This window comes from Monodelphis domestica, chromosome 4 (genome assembly GCF_027887165.1).
Source record: "Monodelphis domestica isolate mMonDom1 chromosome 4, mMonDom1.pri, whole genome shotgun sequence".
In the NCBI taxonomy this organism is placed as follows: Eukaryota; Metazoa; Chordata; class Mammalia; order Didelphimorphia; family Didelphidae; genus Monodelphis; species Monodelphis domestica.
The window spans coordinates 163,582,721-163,598,649 of NC_077230.1; the positions used below are offsets into that span (position 1 = coordinate 163,582,721).

At 37.1% G+C, this 15,929-nt stretch overlaps 1 protein-coding gene across 9 annotated transcripts in view; it reads right to left on the reverse strand.

Moving 5' to 3' along the window:
- Positions 1-15,929, reverse strand: part of CCDC148 (coiled-coil domain containing 148) — a 371,756-nt gene that overhangs the window by 44,560 nt on the left and 311,267 nt on the right. For all 9 annotated transcript variants that reach the window (XM_056793901.1, XM_056793902.1, XM_056793897.1 and 6 more), the window contains one exon: positions 4,442-4,560. In XM_056793901.1, the coding sequence (XP_056649879.1) occupies positions 4,442-4,560 (119 nt within the window). The remainder of the gene's footprint in view (positions 1-4,441; positions 4,561-15,929) is intronic.

A 15,929-nucleotide genomic window follows, 5' to 3' on the forward strand; every position in this document is an offset into this window, starting at 1 on the left:
TGTCAGTCTTGTCAATTTCTTCTCTCTCTAATATTCCCACTGTTGCTTGTTCCAACACACTGGCAGAAAGTCTAGAACTTGTTTTAGTTTCCTTTCCACACACTGAAAACATAAGACTAGAACTCTGTGTAAAGATTAGAGTATAGATACATATATGGAAGTTATGTGCTTAAGATAATTGAAAAATAGTTGATAACTGGGGACAGCTGGGTAGCTCAGTGGATTGAGAGTCAGGCCTAGAGATGGGGGGGTCCTAGGTTCAAATCTGGCCTCAGCTTCCCAGCTGTGTGACTCTGAGTAAGTCACTTAACCCCCATTGCCTAGCCCTTGAACCAATCACAGTATTGATTCTAAGATGGAATGTAAGTGCTTAAATAAATAAACAAATAAAAAAGAAATAGATGACATCAACATGGAATAGAGCACAAAAAAATGTAAAGAATGTCTAGGAAACAACATTGCGACATACCCTCATTTCATGAGGATGAAGAGAATGAAGGGTCTAAACTCCTTCCAATCTTACCTTGGCTGAAACATCTATCTCTGAGGTAACAACTGACCCACTTGGTACTAAATCCAATTACTTTTTTAAAGTCCTCACCCTTCTTGACCTCTCTGAAGCTTTCAACACTGAATTACTGTCTCTTCATAGACATGGTACCTGAACCCTACCTACCATAGAATTATTTTTACATCAAATTCAATTATTTTTCCTATTCTGAATTTGTTAAATATTACCAATCCTTTACTTAATACTTTAAGTCCAGAGGTGGTAGAATACAAAAGCAGAATCTTACTCCTTTTGCCAATGGAAGTAAATTCTTAATATTGGCAGATCTATTCCATTATATGCCTAATTGCTTCTTCTGTTCAATTAAAAAATTGTCTGAGGGTAATCTGGATTAGCTAATCTTCACACTAAAATCTCTGAAGGATTTTTTTCCCTTCATCACTTTTGCTTCAATGCTACGGCTCATGATCTCTTGTCATTCTCCATATTTTACAGGTGATCTCATTCTCTAAACTGGTGTTGCCCTTGGCTGCCATTCCTTTCTTCTTGGCAAAGAGATTAAGTATTAGCTTTTTCAGTCATTGTGGTATACTAGGCTTGGTGATTGCTTTGAACTGATGAGGGGATAAAGGACTTTTCAAGATCATTCAAGTATTTCTGATGAAAAGACTGGAAGCTGAGTAGAAACTCTGAAATGCAAACATGAAAATCTAAAAAGGTAAATTACTTGAGAAGAGGCTATACAATAAAGATGTATTTACATTCTAATAAAGAGAGAAGAAACAAACATCCCTTCAAAACCCTAATATCTTCAAAGGTCATGGAGGGGGTTGAGTAACACATAGTGCCTGGGGGTAATTTTGTTCTGGTTTAATGATCTCAAGCAGGCCAATCTTTTTTTAAAGGGTCAGCTAGTAAATATTGTAGGTTTTATGGGACAAAGGCAAAATCAGGAATATTTTTAGTAAGAATTAAAGAAGATAGATAACAAATTGTTACAAAAAATTTATTGATAAAATTCCAAATATGAGTAGAATTCTTTTGGGTAATTTTTATTGTTCTTTGATTGCTTCAGTTGTGTCCAATTCTTTGTAACTATTTTTTTTAATTACAGGTCTACAATAAGAGAAATAGAATACTTTATGTGAGAGAGATAACATGTCACTTAATTGGGGTTCAAAGTTAGTGTTCCCTATCATCAAAATTGAATGCAAATGTTCATTTTTTAATTATGATCATTAATGAGATTTTATGTTTCATCTTTGAAAATGTCTTTTCATACAGATAGGTACTGCCAAATACTGAAATCAATCCATGAGCATTAGGTTTTGAGGCTGAAGGCTAACAATCTTAAATTAGTTTTTTTGGAAAACATTTCTTCAACTGCTGCAATCAAATATGATTTAATCAACTAACTATTAGTAAATGTCTTTCTCTTTGTTTGGCTAACAAATGAGTCATTCAGAGACTTACTTTGGTTGCAATCTTATTTTAATTTTTTTATTTTTCTCAAGAAATTCTGTAGTACTAAGGTATTCCATTTAAAATTTTCTAATTTCTGACTGCTACTTTCCATTGATTAAGAATATTACCATAAGTGCTTGGTCTGGTAATGTCAACATACATTGGATTCTTTTATCACAGCTAAAAAGCCACTGTATAATATTTGAAGTCCACCTTTCTCTTCTTCTTTATATATATATATATATATATATATATATATGTATATATATATATATATATACATATATATATATATATATAATGAGCATGAGCTGGTAATAAAAAAAAATCATATGGTGTACCATGACATTTGAAAGCCTATTGATCTACTGTAAGGCTGTAGCATGAGGTGAGGAAATAGTCATACAGAGTCTCTGTTGCAAATACTCAACTCTACCATTGTAACAAAAATTATGTGTAAAAGAAGCATAGCTGTATTCCAATGAAACTTCATTTCTGAACACTGAAATTTGAATTTCATATAATTTTCTTCTGGCACTAAATATTAGTTTTCTTTGGGTTTTTTCAATCATTTAGAAATATTTAAAAAAAACATTTTTAGCTCATGGGTCATTCAAAATCAGGGTGGGGGTATGGGGACCAATTTAGCCTACTGCAATAGCTCACTAATACCTGGTCTTAAGAGACAAAAGAAAAAATATCCTAGGGAATAACCAAAGAAGAAGGGGAGGAAACATTATATAATAAAGGTGCATGAGATGATTTTTAAATTAAGCAATGACTTGGAACTTTTGTTGCAAACCAATTAATACCTATAGTCCTGAGGAGAACTTTAACTAGTTGTGTGAGCTTGGGTAAGTCACTTAAGATTTTTTGGCCTGTTTCCTCCTGGGTAAAATGAGAATCCTTTTGCAACATTTTTCCTTAGCCCTGCTATAAGAAAATTCCTCGCTTCTTTTTATTCATAAAATTGTTGAAAATCTGGTATGTTTGGTTTTTGTTTTGTTTTGCCCCCTCATGACTGAGACAAAGCATGAAGGAGTAAAGAGTGTCAGCTCTCCTCACTTAAATCATTTCACCCTTGTCTGCATCAGGTGCCAAAAGACGAACTTATTAAATGATCAATGTACATTTATATAATCCCCATGAGGCAGAATACATGAAGATGTATGCTCTCCAAAGGAATATCTCAATATCATGGAGGATGGAGTCAACATGGCATATCAAAAAGCAGAAAGGGATAATCAGGAGACCTCAAATCCTGATTCTGCATTTACTAACTCTATGCCCTGGCTAAATCACTTCTCTTCCTGGGAATTCCATTTCTTCATATAAAATGAAGATGTTGAACTAGATTCCCTTTAAGAACCTTTCCAACTTTACATCTACCATCTTATGAAAAAACAAGTGCATGAAGAATATCTACTGTCTAGATTATCTTATGCTTTTAGATGGATAACCTATTGACCTGATTCATCAAATAGTATATCTGGAACAGATACAGCAATGGACAATGAACTGAACCCCAAAAGACTAGAGTATGTTATATTTTGTAAATTGTGCTTTAGTGACCATAAACTTCTCTCTAAAATAAAGGCCCATGTTTTTAACGTTCATTTTCTTCTTCTGATTCTATACAGCTGTCAGAAATAAGTCTCTAGAGAGTTAAAGTTACAGAGGTCATACAAAGGGTGAATGTCAAGCATGAGCAGTCACCAATATATTACCGTTGAAGAATAGTTTGGGCCAAGTGACACAGAGACTGCCATTAGAGAGAGATATGACTAGAATAAGAGGTAAATCAGTCATTTGAGGAGAACCAGGGTTATCAGATAGAAAGCTTGAGTTTTGCATCAGTACCCATCAGGACATTGTCCTAGAAGTTCTCTAGAAAACTGAGACAAATGGACAAACATGGACAAGAGTCACACAAGCTGTGATCATCATGGATACATTGTGATGCGTCCCAGTGGAGAGTGAGCCCACATAAACAAGCTCATAAAGCAACTGAAATAGAAAAATTATGCAGTACTTTGAACAACCCCAAGTTTTTCCCTGGAACAAAGGTCCATCTTTTATCATCAATATTCCCCCAGTATAAGCACTCACTAAGGTGTAATGTTCACAGCAAGCACTCAAATATAAAAAACCTCTTAAGAATTTTTTTTGTTAATGAAACATGACTATTTTCCAGAATCACAAAGATATCTCAGGAGGATAATTAGGAAATTTTAGCCCTATGTATGAGATTCTGAGGGCACTGAAGGGAAAAACAGATATTATTGTAGTTGTTCATTGGTTGATGAAATGCTACACAACACTAAAAAAAAAAAACAATACTCTATTATAAAAAGCTTTGTCCTAAGTCTTAGGTGTCTTAACATATCATAATAGAATTTGCCTGAAATTAGCATCAGCAAAACCCCTTCCCCCACATTTTATGTCTTTGTTTTTTGTTTTTTTTACCTTTTTTGGTCTTTAATTGCTTGCGCAGTCAATACTTTCCTCAGTTGTTCCAGGCGCTGAATATCTCTCTTTTCTATTTCTTGCCATTTCTGTTCTTTTTTAGCCCAGTACTCTTTGATCTAGAATGTAAATGTTATATGGCATTTAATACCAACAGATTTGTAAAGACAGAACAATAAGGAGAAAAGCTGGAATGGCATTATCTGTTGGGTATTACACTCAGAATTGAGTTTAAATGCCAATTTGTCTTTTTTGGGTTTCCTATCTTCATCTAGAACCCAGCAGCAAGTAGAAAATAAATTAATACATGAGAGTAAAGAAATCCAGAGCAAGAACTTCTAAGGTAGAAATGTAGCTCATGCTGGGACCTCAGGTTTTAATCTCTGCTTAATATAATTGACTTTCAGGGAATCATTGTAATACAATTGTATTGTGTCTAAGGTTTATGACCTACTCATTGCCCAAGAATATTTTTACCCTATTACAGCAATGTAGTTTTTAACAAATATAGCATTAAAAACTATTATTACCTTAAAAGCATGATTTTATTTATGCTAATGGATAACAGGATGTTGAAAGCTTCATGCTTTAGAGGAAGTGGCAGGAAGTAGGTGGGAGGAAGGAAGAAAAGGAACAATGAACAAGTTGAGGTATATAGTGGTTATGGGTCCTGTGGTCTAATAAAGGCCACATCTGACAAGTTCAGAAGGGTGATGGTGATGAATCCAGTAGGCATTTTTCACCTTCCTCTGTAGAGATTGTATTTCATAGCATTAGGATTTAGAGCTAAAAAGCACCTTAGAGATCATCTTACAACGTTGGTTGAAGCTGTGGCACAACCAGCACCTGGAGAATTGCTCTGCTCCCCCCTTCCCAGCACTTGAGGTCATTTTTTGCATGTCCCACCCCTCTGTCCAGTCACCCAAAGCAAGCACTTTCTCCCTCAACTCTCTCTGGTAATTCAGGGCTCACCTGCAGCTTGCGTTTGCCCTCTGGGCACCAAACTGGGAAAAGTTCATCAATGAGGATTGGACAGCCTTCCTTATTTTAAAGATGGGCAAGCTAAGGCCTTAAAGGTTAAATGATTTTCATGAAGTCACATCTTTCATAATGATAGTGAATAGCATACTTAATATTTTGAACCCAGGTTTTCTGAGTCCAAATACAGGGTTAGTTTTACTACACAGCTTTGTGTATTTTGTCCCTGGGCCAAGACGTGAGAGCAAAAAGCATTGCTCCATTTTGGTGTTCTGCTTGCCAGTTTTGTGATGCCCTGATACAGATGTGCTCTCTCTAGGAGGCTAGAAAGATGTAGGTTATTTGGTCAGATTGCAGCAGTAGATAAAGAGTTGGACTTGGACTCAGGGAAACGAGTTCCAATGGTGCCTTAGACATTTTCTAGCTTTATGATTCTGAGCCAGTCACTTAATCTCTTTCAATCCCAAATTTCTCATCTATAAAGTGAGAATAATAATAGCACCTGAACAATGAGGTTGCTGTTGTGAGGATCAAATGAGATTAAATACATAATATGCTTTGTGCATCATTAAATACTATGTTTATTTATTGGTGTTCATTTTTTGTTGTTCAGTTGTTTTTCAGTAGAGTCCAACTCTTCATTCTATTTGGCATTTTCTTGGCCAACATATTGGAGTGGTTTTCCCTCTCCTTCTCTAGTTCATTTTGTGGATGAGGACAGTGAGGGTTAAGTGATAGGGTCACACAGCTACTAAGTGTCTGAGACCAGATTTGAACTTGGGAAGATGAATCTTCCTAACTCCAGGCCCAGTGCTCTGTCTATTGCACCACCTAGCTGCCCACTACCTGTAAATTGTTACTACTTTTTTTTTTTTTTTACTAAAAACCCTTACCTTCCATCTTGGAGTCAATATTGGCTCCAAGGCAGAAGAGTGGTAAGGGCTAGGCAATGGGGGTCAAGTGACTTGCCCAGGGTCACACAGCTGGGAAGTCTCTGAGGTCAAACTTGAACCTAGGACCTCCCATCTCTAAGCCTGGCTCTCAACCCACTGAGCCACCCAGCTGCTCCCCACCCCTTACCCCTTACTACTACTTTAAGGAGATAGCTATCTACTTTGCCACAGGTCAAGCTGATGCCCCAGAGCAGTGAAGGATAGTGTCTGGACTACTACTCCTATTCCTTCATGTCAGCAGCAGTGGCCACTTCAAGGTCAATTATTTTGTATCAGCTGAAATACAATCTCTTTTTTCCCCCCACTTGCATAAGGAGAAACTCAATAATTTCCATTGCTTATCACACCTGCCCACCCTTCCTACCTCCAAGGTTTACCACAGCAACAGGAGCTATGGGATCCTGGAAAATGAGGGAAAACAAAAACACCTCAAATACCAGAACTCAGGAGCAAGATGATAGAAGTGCTAATAACAATAGCACTTTCGGAATTCTTGCTGAAGGATTGTATGGTGGGCACAGAATCACAGAATTTGGAGAAGCCGACCTTGCCTCGTTCAATCTTTACCTGGATGGATTCTCCATTACAGTATTAGGAAAGGAGGAGTCATCCATCCTTTGCTAGTGGAAGACCCCTGGTGGAAGGAGGGAGGGGAAAAGGAATATCCCATGACCTCTCCACACAACCTATTCCACTTTATGTCAGTTTTCATCATTAGGAAGTTGTTCCTTATGTTGAGCTGAAATCTCTCTTGGTTTTGTAAATGTAGAAATTTTAGGCTTCTGGGAGAGGTTATAATATTGTAATGGCTAAAAATGTGGCTACAGGATTTATGTAATATTGAACAATGGCCGCCAAGGAATTTACTTATGAAATTCCTAAAATGAAACACTCAAGTCAGAATGGAGTTTATGGAGGTTTAATCACACTGGAAATAGAGAAAGGAGAGGGAGAGAAGGAGAGAAGAGAAAAGGGAAAGGGGCTACTCAACCTCTGACCAAGGCAGAGGGAGTTTTAGGCCCAAAGGCCCAGGTGGAAAGAATCAGTCCTTAACTCACGTGACCGATCTGCAGGAAAGCTGTCTGTGGGTGTCCTCCCTCTCCAAGCTCCTAACACCAACCCCCTAGCTCCCTCCACAGGAAGTGAGCGAATTCCAGAGGCTGTTCCCTACCTCACTTCCTGTGTCTCACAAATGCCAATGGTTGGCTCTAGCTTGGCTTAGGACAGCCCAGGTGGGCAGTTAGTTATTTCTGATTTGTCATTGACTAGCGCATGCCCGTGTAGTGTGGGTGTGCACAATTTTTGGGTGCTAGACCAAGATGGAGACTTTTAAAATTCACAGTTTTCACCCACTACTCTTAGTTATGTCCTCTGAGGATAAATAAAATTAGTCAAATGCCTCTTCAATGTGACACTCCTACCTAGTCTGGTCTCTCTGAAACCTGTTCTCTCAAAATCTAGAACATATATCAAACAATATGCCTAGTTTGTCTCCTCTTTATGACTAATGATCTCAGTTCCCATTATTTCCACTTTAGTAATTTATCCCTCCTTACTATGCAGAATTAGATCCACAATGGCACTTCACCTGTTCCCCCCACCCCCACTTTTGAAAAAATGAAATTAAAACAAGTCAAAAATGTAATCACCTTTTCTTTCACCAGAAAGTCCAATCACTATCTATATCACTGATATCCCCTGTTGCCACTATATCATGCTTCCATGCTAGTTGGTGATAGGTCCCAAATTCCTCATGTGCTTTCCCCTTCTGGTTCTGTGCCATGTGATATTCTCTCATGAGGACATTGCTTCTTTTTTTTTTTTCCCTCCATGGATCCTTACTCAGATGTTCTCCATCATGTGCCATCATAACTTCCTGTTTATGGATTTCCTCTTAGGAGTCCATTGTCTTAATAAGCAACGCTTTCTACCACTACTATTTTATTACTATTTAGTTTCTTTTGAATAAGCTAAGCCTTCCCACTGACATATAACAGACCTGACCTACCAAAGGTCTCAGTGATATCAATGAGGTCAAATTTGGTGCATTAAATTAAGAACTTTATTTCGCCTTGTTTATTACTCATGATTACACATCTCAGCCCATAGATTTTTATCAGCAGCTAAGTGGAGAAGTGGCAAGGATGCTGGGCATGAAGCTCTGTGACCCTGGGGCCTCGTTTTTCTCAGTTTCCTCAATTGTAAAATAAGAATAATAGCAGTACCCATCTACCAAGACTGTTGTGAAGATTAAATGGGATACTATTCATAAAGGGCCTGGCATATAGAAGGCACTCTGTAAATGCTAGCTGTTGCTGGTGTTTTTATTCTCCTGTGAATTAGTCCTCTCTGCCAATATTCTCCCTAGACTCTAGCTGATATTCTCTGTGAAATATGACTTGGCAGATGCACGTGTTTTTTTTCTTTTTCCCTTCCCACCTCAATTACAATTTTAAAGAACTCCTGATTAGATTCCTAAGACTCTAAGCAAATATTTTCCCCAGTCTTTCTTAAGTGTGCTGCTCCCTTTTCTGAGAGTCTCCTCTTCATACATCTTGAGCCACAGCTTAAAAATCCAAATTCTATTCTCAGACGCCAAAGGAGTACTTGCCTTCCTATATCTGCCTTTCTTTGGGGAATTTTCAATAGCAGTAGTCATACATATATTAGCCATGGCTACCAAGGTCTTTGGCTGTTTCCCAGGTCTTTATAATCTTTAACAATGTTTTTGAGATTCTCCCTGGTCCTTTGTCCCTAAATGAATCACCAGAAATGTTAGGTTGTCATATTTAATAAGTATTTGTAGGCCCTCCAACCTCCAGATCCCAGACATGTGCCACAGGAAGATAGGACTCTTCTTGGTAGTTTATATAGAGTTAACAAATAGCTGCCTTGATAGCCCCCAGCAGGGTTATCAACCACTACTGCTCTCCTCATCTTCTGCTGATGATTATCGAATGGCTTCTCGTCTGGTGGAATTTGTGTCTCCACATCTCTGATCCCCACAGCATCATTCCTAGAAGCACAAGAAATGACTTCCTTCAAAGATGGCTTGGCTTCTCCCTCATCAGGGAAAGTCTCCTACTTATTACATGGCACTAAATGTTCATGGGGTCATCAAATTTCTGTGTTACATTTTTCTTCCCTCCAACTTTTGACAAAGGCAAGAATTCCTATATCTTTATAATCTTCCCCACCCCATCCTCTTTGATTCTTTTAGAAAGAAGCAATTCTCTTCTTTCAAGGAATGCTCCATTCTTTCTAATAACTTGGAATATTCAGTTGAAATATATTCTGATAAACCTTTTACCTCTAGGCTAAAAATTAATTTGCACTTCAGATGTGAGGTACTGACAAAAACAAACAACAACAATTTCTCTGCAGCTGACCTCCAAATTCACCAAAACTACTAAAGCAAGTCCAAGAGAATGGGCCTTCTTTCTAGTTATTCCCTTAGCCAACACAAACCAGCCTCCTTGGAGTTTTAGGATTCAATACATGAATATAAGATCCGGTCAGCTTATTTCACTTTGTCCTTATCACTAGACTCTCTGCCCCTACATGTTATGTGTTTGAGGGTAAAGTAAGGAGCCTTACTTAATTTATTTAGCAGACACTGGGATTCAAGATGAAGTCGATTACCTAATAAAATGTACACATATCCTTTCATCTTGCCTTTGCTCTCCAGATCTTTCTTTTTATATTCTGGGATGCTAGGCTTTGACATCATTCAAGAGCAGCATAACTGGGAAAAGTATTTTCTTTTGAAATTAACCTGTTGGGAAAAGCTGGAAAGATATTCAGAAACTGATACAGAGTGAAATGAGCAGAACTGGGAGAATACTGTATATAGTAACAGCAATATTGCATGATGATTATCTGTGAAAACTTAGCTACTCTCAGCCACACAATGATCTGGGATAATCCTGAAAGACTTATGACAAGGAATGCTCTCCACTTCCAGAGAAAGAACTGTTGGAGTCATCTTTTACATCAGTGTATTTATGGTTTTTCTTGGGGGTTTTGGTTCTGTATGAATGTGCTCTTACAACAATAACCAATATGGAAGTGTGTTTTGTATGACGATAAAAAGGTTTTTAACAAAAATATCATATATATATTTTTTAAAACTAACCTGTTAGGGTTAATCACAGTAGGGTAGATTGGTTCCAGAATTTCACTAAGCACTGTTTCACTATATGGGACCTTTAAAGATCAATTTTTGGGTTATGACTGTATAGCGGGGGAGTATCCACCAAGCAATACTTACAGTACTTTTAAGATCCAAATTAAAATCAGAACTGGTAGCATTCAATTAGTCCCATAGGAAATGTATCTAGATGCAAATTTTAAATTCGTTGCTTTTTAGATTTTACCTATATAATGTTATCTTTATAGCATTCCAATAATAGAGTTAGAGAGTTAATGGGAATAGTAGAGAAATTAAATTCCATTTCTGTTGATATCCAAATAAGTTTTTGAGAAGAAACATATGGTTGGAGCAGGGGGAGTAGTGGGATGCTCTTATTATTCCCTCTATTGCTTATTAGATGGAAGATGTTGCTCTTATTTCACAGTTCCATATTTCGTTCATTTTGGTAAAGTTGCGCCAATAAAAATGTAAATAACCTGCAAAAACTTCTTTCCTTATATATTCATAAACTAAACTACTCCTTACTCTACACTAGTTTTTTCAAAGAGCTTAAGAATATTTTATGTACTAGCTTACTTTTATAATCTTCCAAACAATTTGTTTCTTATTAAAAAGGACTTGCCAGCAAGCATCATTTTCTATGCTATTAACGTACATCAAAGTCTAATAAAAAAAAAATCCTGGACTATAGCTACACAACTGTTAAATTATATTTTTTCATTGCTACTTATGGCTCAGAACTACTGTAATATAGCATGAAGGAGAAATTGCTTTTCACACATGGAAAAGCACAAGGTTAAGGTTAAGACACTATAATCAGGAAAGAATTTAGACCATGATTTCCAACTATGACATATTTAACCTATGAAAGAAAGAACTTCAATTTTATATTTTTCTCAAGGAATTAATTTCTAGAGCACTAATGAATGGCATGGACTTGGTGATATGGCATAGTCAGTTGTTAAAATCAATAAGTGTTTATTAAGTGCCAATTACATACCAGGCATTGAGCTAACTGCTAAGGATACAGAGGTTACAGAGAAAATCAAAAGACAGTCCCTTGTCTCAAGGGACTGGTGATCTAATGGGGGAAAGAACATGAAAACAATTACAATCAAACAAACTATAGACAAGATAAACTGTTGACAATTAACAGAGGGAAGGTATTAGCATTAAAGAGGATAAAGAAAACCTAGCAGCAAATGGAATTTTAGTTGGAATCTGAAAGAAGTTGGGAAAATGATGTAGAGATGAGGAAAAACATTATTACAGACATCAGAGGCAGTGATAATGCCCAGAGACTGGAAATGGAATAACTTGTATGAGGAACAGCAAAGAGACCAATGTCATTAGATTGCAGTTGGGAGGGTGGAGAATGAAATAAGGTGCAAGAAAACTGAAAAGTTAGGAAGGGGACAAGTTGTGAAAGGCATTGAATGTCAAAAGAGGATTTCATTTTTTATCCTGGAGGTGATAGGGAGCCATCAGAGTTTATTTAATATGGAAGTGGCATGGTCAGATCAGCACTCTGAGAAGATTAATTGATTAGTGAGTGGAGATGGACTAGAGTGGGAAAAGATTTGAGGCAAGGAGACCATCTTGTAGGTAATTGTAGTCTAGGTATTAGGTGATAAAGTCCTAAGCCAAGGTGATGGCATTGTCAAAGGAAAGGAGAGGCATACAAGAAATATTCAGAAGGTAAAACCAACAGGTCTTGGCAACAGATTATGGGAGAAGGTGAGAGTGAGGAGTCAGCGAAGATATATGAGAGCCCTCTATATGTCACCAAAGTGAACACTGATAATGGGGAGGATGGTTGTATCCTTGGGGATGATAGGGAAGATAAGAAGAGGAAAGGGTGGGGAAAAATAAGGAGATCATTTTGGGACATTTTGATATTAACATATCTATGGTTCATCCAGTTTGAGATGTCTAATAGGCAGTAGGAGATACAAGTTTGAAGTTCATAAGAGAAGTCAGACCTGGATAATAGAGCTGGAAATCATCAAGCATAGAGATGATCATTGAAACCACAGGAGCTGAGATCATTAAATGAAATAGTATAGAGGGAGAAAAGAAGATAACCCAGGACAGAGCTCAAGAGGACACCCCATTTTAAGCAAGCATAACCTTGACAAATATATAGCAAAGGAAATGAGGAGTGGTCAGAAAGGTACAAGGAAAACTGGGAGAAAGCAGTGTCATAAAAATCTAGAGAGAAGAGAATAATCAAGACAAAGATTGATCATCAGTGTCAAAAAGCTGCAGAGAGATCAAGAAGAGGATTAAGGAGAAAAGGCATTTAATTTGGCAATTAAGAGATTACTGATAATTTTAGAGAGCATTTTCAGTTGAATAGGAAGAACAGAAATAAAACTGAAGAGAATTAAGAAGAGAGTGAAAAGGAAGTGAGAAGAAAGAATATAGGTTATCTATGGAATTCTCAAAAAGTTTAGCCACAAGAGCAGAGATATGCAATGATAGTAGAGATGAATGGATTAAGTGAGGGTTTGTTGAGGATGGTGGAGCCCTGAGCATGTTTATAGTTAATAGAGATGCAGGCAGCAAGCAAAAAGAGATGAAAAATAAATGAAAGAGTAGGGATAAAGGGGGCCAGTCTGAAGGAGGAAACAGGAAAGAATAAATTCCTTTGTGCATTTGGGTATGTCTGTGCAGCAAAACATAAACCACATATATTTCTTGAATCCAGTAATAACATTACTGTTGCTCAGTAGTTTGTCATGTTCAAAGACTATTCATGATCCCATTTGAGATTTTCTTGGCAAAAATACTGAAGTAGTTTGCTGTTTCCTTCTCCAGCTCTTTTTATTGATGAGAAAACTGAGTCAACTAGGATTAAATAATTTGCCAAAGGTCATACAGATAGTGTCTGAAGCTGGATTTGAAATCAGAAAAATGAGTCTTCCTGACTATAGGCACTCAATCCGCAGTATCTAGCTGCCCCAGTAATAGCATATACTAGTTAAAACATGTAAGTTAAAGCACACATTTTTTTTATTTTCTATATTTTCATTGGGCTCAAAAACCACATACATTCTAAAGTTTGTCTGCTTTGAGCTTGAATATGTCAACAAAGAAAAGCATAAATTTGCTATGTGTTAAATTGTTACCCAAATCTATGCCATATGTTAAAGATATGCACCTTCCCATCTACCCCTAAAAAGAAAACAACTTTAAGACATTTTATTAGTGTTCAGAATCCTCTTCTGATGCCTCATCATTGTGCAGAAGGTGCCTTTGGTTTGAGAAGTCTTTTCCAGTGAAACACAAGTTCTAGAGATATAGCTGAAAAGGACTGATACATATAGAGGTCGAACACTGGACCTTATGTCTGTCATCGAAAGATTGCCCTACTCAATTTGGAGCGGTCTGTCGACAGAGGGTTTGGACTCTGGTGTGAATTTTTTTGGTGATAGAAATTCATTAAACCTTTTGCTAAGGACAGTATGATCATGATCTGCTTCTATGGGGGAAGGGGTACCTACTTTGAAGAAACTCCTGAGCTTTAAAATAATGGAATATTTGGAAATCACCATTACTATCTTATCCTCTCCTGTTTCTACCTGACACATTTGTAAATATGTATCATAAAAAGATTCACTGAAATGAGATTTTATTTTGTCCTGGGAGAGTTCAAATGGTGTCAGATTATGTCAGGCATCTGGTCAGAGAGCAAATGCCTCACAGAATAATAATGCTTTGCAGTTCATTTATAATGCAATTTCCAATTTTCAAAGCATTTTTTCATATCTTGTTGGATCTTCAAAATAAACTCTATGAGATGACTAGGGCAGGTGTGAGTATTCCCATTTTAAAAACAGAAATACTAGGGGATCAGGAAAGCTGAGTAATTTACCCATAGTCAAGCCTCATTGGTTTTTTATTCAGCCAATAAAGAACATTAAGAACTGACTAGGTCACCATGGTTTATGCAGTGCCTTATAAGTAACAGCAGTGTAACAGGTTGCATGTGTTATGAATCAGTGTAAGTCAAAGATTGATTGTCTTATAATTAATTTTAATGTTAATCATTCATCAATTTCTTACATCTTTTATTATTTCACCAAGCAGTTCTTGTTGCACAGATATCCTAATTCTAATTTTGGTGTTCCTTTTACTATAGCCATGCTGTCCTGCTTTTAGTAAACCAACTGATGACTAATCAGTCTAAAGATCACTAGAGAATGAGAATTAACTATAGTGTTTGCCCTATCTGATTTTCCTCTGAAGCTTATTAAGAAAATGTCCTCACATAAAACAAAGAGTGACCATCTTATTCAAGTGAGGGCAAATGTTAACATTTCCTTTAACTAATAGAGAGCACCATAGTCCAATATCTTCCTGCAATTAAATGTATGAATCTTGTATAGCTTATTATTAAATAACCTGAGAAAAGAAGGTAGTTAGATGGTTCAGAGGATAGAGAGCCAGGCATAGAGATGGGAGGTCCTGGGTTCAAATCTAACTGCAGATATTTCCTAGCTGTGTGACCCTGAGCAAGACACAACCCCAATTGCCTATTTCTTATCACTCTGATGTCTTAGAACCACTTATTATTGATCCCAAGATGGAAGATAAGGGTTTAAAAAAAAACACCTGAGTAAAAAAATTGGAATTAAGACATTGAAGCTGGTATCCTGAAATTTTTTGCAACAGAATTCTCCTCCTAACCTGAATATATTTGTTCTGTTAGATGTTTCCCAAAGATTAGTCAGATTAGTCACTGCTGTTAATTGAAAAGTGGAGGATCAAGAAGCCATTTTGTCTTGTTTTATTGTTAAGTCTACTAGCAGAAATCTGCTGATCTCTAGCATCTCACTTTTCTCATTTTGATCAGAGTTCCATGGGCAAATGATACACTCCAGCTAATACACTCCAATCTTACCCAAATTAAACAAACGAACAACATAACAAAGGGAAGCATGATTGCTCTCACATTTAACCCTCTTTATTGTTGTTTGTCCTTCATTTACAAAAAGGATTGATGATATCACAGGTGGCAGAGTTGCAGAAAGTTGTCAGCCTCACTCTCTCTCCTAGAGTTATCAGAGTCCAGGGGCAAGACAAAAGTCAAGATGATGATAATGGCCTTGGATGAAGTAAATGACCTTAGGTTCTTCCATTTCTAAATAAGTTCTAAGCACTCCACAGCACTGGCTTCTGCTGCTTTCATGGCCATTGGAACAAATTGCTTTCATCTGCCCCTTCTGTTGGGAGAAGTCTTCAAATGCTTGGGGTAGACACCCCTCCCCAACTCTCTGATGAGTTTGAGGACTATTGGTTACCCTCAACCTGGTTTAGCCCATCTGCCAAGACAATTTACTGAGATGTGGCCACTATGCATGCTAGAGCTTTTTGGAGAAATAGGTGAGAGCTAGTTGAC